Here is a 10,035-nt window from a genome sequence, read left to right on the forward strand (position 1 = left end):
CGCCGGGAAGCGGGATAACTGGCTGGCTGGCTGGTCGAGGCTTCGTGATCGATGTTTCGATAGAGCTTCTTTTAAGGCCTAGAGAGCAGATGGGGCAGATGTGAGAAGGTAAACAGTAAAATGTAAATAAGTTATTCTAATGTTGCCAAGCGCTGTCTGGCGTATCAGTGCAGGAAACAAGATAATACTACCTAATGCACATGACGTCAGAATTAGCCCAGGTGATGAGGCCTTGTTAAACCAAAAGCTTACCTTACAAAACAACCATCCAACAAAAACTAGATGTTTTTCTCGGTTTTGATCAAGTTATCAAGTGTCTATCCGATAGACAGATCAATATAATGCTTAACTTAGCTTGCTCGTGAAAACCCCCCACAACTATTTCCTCTGAATGAACTATTTGTGTTAAAGGCTTATGCGATTTATCTAAATAAAACCCTCCATAATAAGACATAGTTGAGACCAATGCATTTCTGCTGTAAGAAAACGATTGAAGTCCAGTTCTGCCATTTCAAGAGGTGTACATGCTATTAGAGTGTTGCCACCTAGTGTTAGTGAATTGCTGTTCCCATTAAACTGGGGCCAGTGTAAAATCAACGGTAGGTTTTAAAGTTTTTTACGTGAAAGAAAACTTGAAATGTTCAGGACTTTTCAGTGACAAGACAGAAACACTTTAATCATTAGTCTGCACCTTTTACAGCAGTCTTCATTTTTGTACGCCCTGTGTTCTATTTTATGTCACTCAACAGTTCATATTTTAAACCTTATCTGTACTTACTGCTATTCAGTTACCACTACACCCATAAACCACCTTAGTATGTCCGTAAAGGACTCTGTGTGTTTATGAGTCGGTGCACCTCTTACATAAACCAGGTTTTTTGGTTGTACATCATGTGTGTCATAATAAACCGCACCATAAATACCACATTGCTGTCTCACATGTTCGTCAAATCCGTCCCATTTGTAGAAATCACCAGAACAGCACAGTGCGATCATGATGATCAAGCTTTAAATTTAATATGTGAGCACCTTGTATAGGTCTTATAAGTAGCAATTCATAGGTCTATGTAGAGATAGTTTGATTACACAGCAGTAGTTAACAGCAGTAAACGTCCATTCAGTTTGACTTTCACACGCTTGCCATAGACATGTTCTTCTCTTAAACCTTTCAGGACTATACATGATCAACTTCACATGCAATATATTTCAAATATTATTTCATGTGTGACTCCTGTCACACAACAGTTTGATGGAGAAGGCAAGATCCACTGTATAAGCTAACAGTGTAATGCTGGCTACCACAGTTTCTATGATGACCAGTTCTGGACTTTTGTCCGGTATAGTTTGTCTGAGGTCTCTCAGCTGCAGTATCTTGGTAAAACAAATCACTGTGGCCACCATGTAGAGCAACACCCCAATCAGACTGAAGCCAGCCAAAAATCTGTCAAAAGGCAGAAGACATCGCCCAGCAAAGTCCCCTAATATTACCACTAGTGTCACTAGAGACAGGAGGACACAGATGCCGTATGACATGCCGGAGACCCACAGCTGCCAACTGTGTACTCCATGAGGCAGCCCACAGACTGCCTCCACCACCAGGGGTATCATCTGACAGCCTCCCCAGAGTTGGAGTATTTTCAGGAGGCCAGGCATGCTGCCCATGTAGCCTCTTTGCTCATGGGCTTGGGTGCAAAGTACGTAGGACTCTGATGTGTAGGCCAGGAAGGTGAGACAGGAAGCTACGGCAGCCCCAACAGAGTGTGGCGACGGCCTCTGATGATCCATGACGATCCAAGGGAAAACCACAGAGGCGCTGAAACACATCAGCGCCCCTAAGACTGCGACGGTCATGGTGAGGTTCTTCCAGGATATTGGGATGAGGCTGTGAAACTGGATGACGCTGAGGATGTGGATCAGGAGCGTAAGGGTGAAGAAGAAGCACCAGGTGAACATACAGAAGTTCTTGAACATGTTGAGGTGTTCGGGGTTCGATAGGTTTTTGTTTAACTCAGAAGGTCCCAGCGAGGCCACAAGGCTGAAGGTGGTACAGCCAGATAATACTTCCCATGTCCGCACCAAAAAAAGGGGACTGGTGAAGTCTCTGGCCTCGAGTACAATCACAGGCATTGTTACAATGCGGAATATGAGTGATCCAGTATCCAACCAGACAAGATATCCACAGGTGCATCAAATTGCTTCAGTTCCTCAAGATTTTTTTTTAAATCCTGTGATTTAAAAGTTTTTCCAACCACCTGCTAATGTTGAGTTCTGAGGAATAGTCCAGCACAGTCCTGCAAAAGATCACCTCAAACAAACCATCGCTCGAACCGTCAGATTTCATCAGAAACACATGCCTTCTCTCGCTTCTGTTCACCAGTGCTTCATCCTGTTTACGTGAAGAGTAAAACTTCAAAATAGTATCTCTTGGAATATATTTTGCAGCACCGTTGCTGACAAAATAGGCCTCGCCTACTTCCTTTTTGAGGTTGCAGCAGTGCTTTCAGTCTCACTGGAGGTAGGTGCAAATGGCCACAATAAAAGCGTATGCAAACAATGCTATCTTCCTCCCACCCTTGATTCTCATGAAATGTTGTTCCTTTTTTCTGAGGTATCAAACCACTGTGAATACAGGTTCTTTTGAATCGACAGTCATTACTTCTACATCACCTGCCTGCCTCTTTTTGACCACTTTGACCGCACTGTCGGGGGCATAAAGTATGGTCTCAGGTAGATGTCTGAATAGTTGTTGACATGAGGTTTGAAGCTGTCTGCGGAGCCTCTGTGTTAGGACAAGATGTGTTGATTTATTGAGTGCTGTAGATCATTTGAATGAAGTGTTGCAGGGGATCTGGTTGTGGGTGTGGATCCGCTCTACCCTCAGGGGAGAAGAAGAAGCTGATATTGTGAAGAGCATGTCTTCGTTTTCATTTGACAACATTGGAAATGTGTTTGAGTTGCTTGGATGGAATGGATGGTGTTGTTTTGGTCTGTGTGGGTGCCATCCGCAAGCTGTAAATCTTTTATTGTCTGAATGTCTACATGAGGCATGAGAGGCATGAGAATGCCTTTGTCTTCTGTACAAAATATGGTTGTGCATGCAAAATGTCAGATCAATCCATGTGTATGTTTGTGTGCATGCATGTTTTCATATGACAGAAGTTACCTGTGTGTGTGTGTGTTTGTGTGTGTGTTTGTATATATTTACACAAGCACAGAGTCCTCTGAGGATCCCAGCCAATCACTTTGCCTCTTCTCTCTGTGATATAAATAGACGGTGGATACATCAATTCCCTCGAGTCACAGCTGAAGTTCAAAAACTTCTGTTTTGACAGAAAGGAGAAGACACACTGCTCAAAGACAGCCAATAGCTGATAAACAGCAGTAACCTGCTCGTACAGAATCATGGCTGTGATGAGTGCATTGGGGGTTTATATTCATTTGCCAACATTTTACTAAAAGTTCTTTCATTCATCTTCTATACGGCCTGTCCCTTTTGGGGTTGCGGGGGCTGGAGCCTATCCCAGTTGTCAACGGGCAAGAGGCGAGGTACACCCTGAACCGGTCGACAGTCGATTGCAGGGCAACATATAGAGACAGACAACCATTCACGCTCACACTCACACCTAAGGACAATTTAGAGTCACCAATTAACCTAATGAGCATGTTTTTGGTCTGTGGGAGGAAGCTGGAGTGCCCGGAGAGAACCCACGCATGCACGGGAAGAAAGGCCCTGCCCGACCCGGGGATCGAACCGGTGACCTTCTTGCTGTGAGGCACGCGCACTACATGCTGCGCCACCTTACTAAAAGTTGGGATACAAATAATCAATTGGGCATGCTAGTTTCTCTAAATCATGTCATATTTAAATATGTTTTCATTTATTTCTTTGCATAAAAATGTACTCTACCAAAAATAAAAAAACACCAAACTTAAAACTACACTGTGGCAGCAGTTTCCTGATAATGGCTCGAGAGAACTTTTAGAATTTGCTCTCTTCTTTGCCAGACGGCAACATTGTCACTTCATTGTGTGATTATTTTTCCCAATTAATTTAATTAACATTAAATACTGAAAATGACTTGAATTTCTATTCATTTCTATATGAAAGTAGTGCCCCTCTGTGGTAACAATATGATTTGCAGCTTTGTAGAAGTCCCAGAATATTTGAGTAGTGATGCCTGTAGTACTGACTGAGCAGCAGCAGAGGGTGAACATCTTCACATGAACACAGACTCCGTGGAAGGAAACTTCACCTGCACCTCTTAACTTGCAGAATACAATGTACTCACCTTCCAATCTTCATTGTAATGTAGATAAATACACATCCTTAGTTTATTTGCATGTACTGGTTTGTGTAATAGGTGTACATTTTAAATATCATCGCTGCCTGTTGACGACTGCACATTTCTAAGTTGTAATTTTGGAACTCCTAAAGGATTTCTATTCAAGGCCGTTGAAATAGGGAAATGATAAAGAATATTTCCTGAAATTAAATGTGTTGTTGATCAAACAGTGCCGGCCGATGATGCTACTTACGTACAGTCTTACATAGATATACATATTCACAGACCCTACAACTATGGTATTGTAGCACTGCCTAATTGAAACAGAAAGGAAAAATGCTAAAACTGTGTTTGTTTCTTGAACAAAAACACATCTTGCTTTTCATTACATTACATTTATTTAGTAGACAGCATCATCTAAGGTTAAGAACTGCAGTACAAGGGTTTAAGGTTTTTAATTGAGACGTAAAACATCAACAGGAAAATAAAGCTTCCTCTTTCCAGTAAAAGAGATTGACCACGTGAGACAACGTGTGAAACACGTCAGATGAGCAACGACCAAACGTGTGACATTTTGTGTTTTGTGTCTTCTCATTCTGCTTGAACTCGATGATTAATCCAACATGAGGCAAATTTACACATAAGAAACTTTCCAAAACAAGATTTTGTGATCATTTCACTCATTGTAAAATATATACTTTTATAATTGTCTTGCTGTATTTTAAGGTGGGATGCTTCCATCAGCTTGCAGCACAATTCCCTCATACGACACTGGTAGTCTTGTATGCATCTCTTGAGATGACTGTCACTGTTCCAAATTCACAATTGTGATTTTTACTCAAAATGCTATAAGGACTATAATTCAGTGTGGCATTTGTTCAACCAGGTGTGTTTACAGTGCAAAACATTCACCCCCTCATTTTGGATGTTTAATTGTTTTACACTCAGTCACCATCCATCCATCATTTATTACCACTTATGCGTTGCATTGGGCTGAAGCAGATCCCAGCTGACAGTGGACGAGAGGCAGGGTACAGCCTGGACAGGTCGCCAGTGCATCACAGGGCTGACACATTCATACAAACAACCATTCATGCTCACAGTACGTACGGACAAATCACCAGTTGACACCCAGTCACAATGGATATAATTAGGATCAACAGAAAACAAATCTCATCAAAGTGATGCAAAAGAAAAAAAAGGTCTAAACATAAAATGCAAGACATATGATTGCAGACACATTCACCCAACAGTATCACACTGGTGTCACACATTACATGCACTGTATCTTGAAGGTGCAACACGATTTTCTACCAGCAAATATACAGTTTGCAGTTAAATGGCTTAACCTGCAAAGACAATGATATAGCTCTTTACAATAATGTGAAAACTTATTTACATACATACATGGCCTATTCAATATATTGACAACTTTTCTTCTTGGTTCAAGCTAAAGTTCCATATAACAATAACACAAATCAAAAGGAGGCACATGTTGGCACAACTGGTTTGTTTATAAAATGCATGAAGTTAAATTCTTAATATGACATTTAAGCCATAATAATAACAATAACGTCCTTTAATATTGTGGAGTAAATCTATGACAAAATAAAGCTTCCTCATTAAGGTAAACGAGTTCGACCGAGAGTCACAGTGAGAAATACACAGTCAAACAAAAATACAGTAACACCAAATGTGTGACAACAGTTTCTGCGGTAGGGGAACAGGGCAACACTATTGCTATGTGGAGAACCATACAGACAATAAGAGAAAGAATGTGATCTTGGTCGTCTTATTCTGCTCAAACGTCACAGCTGACGCAGATTTTCACTTTACAGGCAGCACTTGCTGCTTTTTGTGCTGATTCTGGTTTACTGTTGGATGCATTATTCTTTGTATTACAATATATACATTTAGAGACTGTTTTATAGTTCTTAAAAGTGGGATGCATCTGCAAACCAGCAGCCCTAACACAGAGCACAGTTCAACTGTGTGACACAGGAAGTCTTGCATTTCTGCAGATGACTGTACTGTTCTTTATTCAGAATCACTACTTTTACTGCATGTTTGAGTGCCTTGCACTTCAAGTTTTGCTGCTTTGCATTGAATCACAGTGGGTCAAATTAGATTTTGTTAAGATAAACAATAAAGGACAGCCAAAGTGAAAACAAAATCCAAATCCAAAATCCAGTACAAATCTAAAACAACACTAGTATAATGAAACACAGAAATAGTGCCTCATGCAGACAGTTGTTTTTAGAAGTCACCAAATCATTTTAACAGAGATCACCTGTGTGTAATCGAGGTGAAAAGAGATCTGGAAGGTCCAGCTGCTAGCAAAAATCACATCACAGTGATTAAAGTTTTCAGTAGGAAGCATTTAGTTGTTGAGAGAAGTCATTAGGTTCGCCATATGTGCCAGACAAGTATGGTGCTATCCAGATCTATGGTATCAATGGAGACATTGGAGAGGTATGCACACAAGTGAGTGAGTGAGGGAGGATGAGAGGAGGATTGACCTGAATCAGTGAGGATTGGCTGAAGGGATGGATGAATGAGAAAGAGCCATTACAACTCAGTATGATGACCTAAATCAGCCAAATATGATTAGGCCTGACAGGTGAAGCGACGCATGGCTGAAGCGTAGCCTTTGCTCCCAAACTTAAAGGACAAGGCTGACTTACGGCCGTTGTATGTGGAGTTTGCATGTACTCTCTGTGTCTACATGGATTTCCTTTGGACACTCCCACTCCCTCCCACAGTAATTGATGGATGGATGGATGCTCTTGTATAGCATTTATTATGTTTGATTCTTATTTTTGGCACTTTTAATCATTTATTTTCTTGAGGTTTCTCTATTTATCTATATTTTATCTGTCCTTGTGCTGCTCTAACACCTGAATTTCCCAATGTTGGATCAAGAAAGGATAATCTTGTCTTATCTGATTGTATCTTAATCAGACCAATGTGAAGCGTTGTACATATTCACATATATTTTACATATTTTTACACAATTGAAATGTGATCATTCTAAGTTTGAAGTCTTTCCTTCTCTAGCTATCTACTCAATTATTCTTATTTTGCTTTTTTATTCACATGCTGTAGCACATTAAGCTTCCATAAAATGCCAGTTTCCCCTTCTGGTCATTTAAGTTCTGTGTTATCTCTCATCTTAATAGGGTGTGCAGGAAGTAGAAGTGCCACACATTCTTACAGCAGGTATAACACATTTGCTTGAATGCGGATGGTTAAATATAAAATGCATGACAATCACAAAGGCAGCCAAGACTCCGCCTCCACATCAGTACTATAACATAGGTTGGACAGCAGGCTCCTGAACAGATCTTGCTGTCAACAGTCATGGTAAGACCCCTGAGTTATCTATCTGAAACTAATACTTTGAGCTGAGTAATCTTTCACATCAAATTCTTCCTGTTCATTCGTTTAGTGCCATCCAGTTTATATTGAGATGTTACATTCAAAGTTTCCATTGTTTAACTGATTCTGCCCATGCCATTTCTCCTCTCTCGTTGTTTAACCCTTTCATGCAGATGGCAAGGCTGTGGTATCTGATGCTCCTGTCCTGGGCATGGAGTCCTCTGTGTCTGCCATCCAGTGTCAGCTTCATTGGTACACCACAGGAGTGTGAAAAGGCTCACTTTGTCCCTGGTTACAATCTGGGTGGAGAAGGCTTCGACATTGTCACAATGGAGCGCAAAGGTGCCTATGTCATCGACACCGAAACATGGAAACTTGGTAATGGCACTTGCAGGCTATACAGAAACAGCTACATGAATGGAGAGAAGCAGAAGGTCCCAGCTGCTGTGGTGGACTGGAGAAATCTCCCCAGTTGCAGCTTAAAGGTCTCCAGTACAGTCTATGACTCTGCTGAAACTCTTGTCAATGATTCTACATCATCTGTGTCCAATGACTGGAAAGTTGGCCTTGATATTCCTGTAGATCCTTCTGTTACCGTTGGGGTTGGCCTTGGAGGCTCCCACTCCAGAGATTCTCTCTTTGGCATGCAAAAGTCAAAGCAAGACCGCTACAACTTCTTTCGGCATTCTGTCAACTGTAACTTCTACCGGTGAGTATGTGGACAGATATTTGACTTTTTGTCATGAACTCTGAAGTTACTTGGTCAGTTAACAGAAAATGTTTACAGTACTCTGGCTACTTGCCGATAATTACAGTAATTTTGCTTTAAACAAAAACAACATAAACAGTGATGTGTCAGTAAAATGCAACTGATTGGCTGTATCTTATCTGTGTATTTTGTTTGCTTCACAGCTACAGACTGGCAACAAACCCTCCACTGAGTCATGAGTTTGAATCAGCCGTGAACACCCTTCCTCCATATTCACGTGAGGCCGAACCATTATTTCGCAGTCTGATCGACACATATGGTACACATTACATCACACAAGTGTCTCTGGGAGGTGAAATAAAGGCAATCACCTCCATCAGGACCTGCGAGACAACCATGAATGGACTTTCGGCAACAGAAGTCAGTGACTGTTTGTCAGTCGAGGCCTCGGCTACCTTTGCCAGTACTGCCAGCATTAAGGCCATGAATAAATATTGTCAGGCAAAGAAGAAGAAGTTAAACTCTAACCAAAGTTTCAGCAGCATGTTTAATGAGCGTAGCACAGAGGTCATTGGTGGAAATATCAACGGCGCCGATGTCCTCTTTCAAGGTCAGTCCAACCCCTCCATGTATAACAGCTGGCTTGACTCACTGAAAAACACCCCTGATGTGATCCGATACAACATAAAGCCCCTGCACACCATACTGTCAAGAGGTCATCCTGCCTCCACCGGACTGAAGCAAGAGGTGGAGAAGTACATCAAGAAAAACGCAGTGTTGAAAAAATGCTCAGAAGGCTGTAAGATTGGACACAGATCCAACAAAAGGGATCCTTGTGCTTGTGTTTGTGACAGTAATCAGAATATCAAGTCAAACTGTTGTCCTGCTGGGAAAGGTCTTGCAACATTAAAGGTCTTTGGGCTCTATGCACAGGGTCTGTACGGCGATAAGTGGACTCAGACAGACGGTTCAGTTCTGGTGACATACGGTAATCAGGTTAAGCGCACTGTCATCATAAGTAATAATGACAATCCCAAATGGCCGGAGACATTTGAATTTGGACCCATAACCATCAACATGAAAAACAAACTCATGTTCAGTGTTTATGATGAGGATACTTACTGGAACAGTGATCTGCTTGGCAAGTGTTCACTTGATCTGCGTACAGGGAAGGTGACTGACAGCTGCATGTTAAATCATGGTACCTTCTTCTTCTCCTACATAGTAGAGTGTGCACCAAGTCTTGGTGGTCCACAATGTCAAGAGTACATTCCAACCCCCCTGAGTCCCTCTCTAGCAATGGTCTTCCACACCAGAAATGGGGTCCTTGCTGGAGAGACAGGGAAGTGGAGTGCTAAATCAGTCATCGGTCAGTCAGGTTGAGGTCAGCTGTTGGTATGAGATGGGGTGATGAGAGAACAAGGATTTGACTTGATGATCCTGCATGTAGTTTATAGCATCTGTGGTTCTGTTACTCTTATCTTTTTTTCTTTGACTTTTGTTTGCAAAAATATTTAGATTTGGTCTCAATTTCACAAATGTAATCTAAATATGTGTTTGTAAGAAACAGGGTTTGATAATATACCTTTTCTTCTGCTTCTTATTTGTTAGTTTTAAAATCTGCTAATAAAGCATCAACAAAGACAACACAGGTGTATGTTTGTT

At 41.4% G+C, this 10,035-nt stretch overlaps 2 protein-coding genes across 3 annotated transcripts; one reads left to right on the forward strand and one right to left on the reverse strand.

The window, feature by feature from the left end:
- Positions 1–1,218: 1,218 nt before the first annotated feature.
- Positions 1,219–2,127, reverse strand: LOC143319062 (myeloid-associated differentiation marker-like). The gene has a single exon (XM_076727632.1). The coding sequence runs from the start codon at positions 2,125–2,127 to the stop codon at positions 1,219–1,221; it is 909 nt and encodes a 302-aa protein (XP_076583747.1).
- A 5,512-nt stretch (positions 2,128–7,639) lies between these two features.
- LOC143319815 (perforin-1-like) lies at positions 7,640–9,800 on the forward strand. 2 transcript variants are annotated; one of them, XM_076729042.1, is made up of 3 exons: positions 7,640–7,646; positions 7,835–8,370; positions 8,574–9,800. In XM_076729042.1, exons 1-3 carry the CDS (start codon positions 7,644–7,646, stop codon positions 9,751–9,753), a joined length of 1,719 nt encoding a protein of 572 aa, XP_076585157.1. In that variant the 5' UTR covers positions 7,640–7,643; the 3' UTR covers positions 9,754–9,800. The 2 variants fall into 2 exon arrangements, with proteins under 2 accessions (XP_076585157.1, XP_076585156.1); XM_076729041.1 differs by lacking the exon at positions 7,640–7,646 and having other exon boundaries at positions 7,767–8,370.
- The last annotated feature ends 235 nt before the right edge of the window (positions 9,801–10,035 follow it).

Source organism: Chaetodon auriga, chromosome 4, assembly GCF_051107435.1.
Source record: "Chaetodon auriga isolate fChaAug3 chromosome 4, fChaAug3.hap1, whole genome shotgun sequence".
Taxonomy (NCBI): Eukaryota; Metazoa; Chordata; class Actinopteri; order Chaetodontiformes; family Chaetodontidae; genus Chaetodon; species Chaetodon auriga.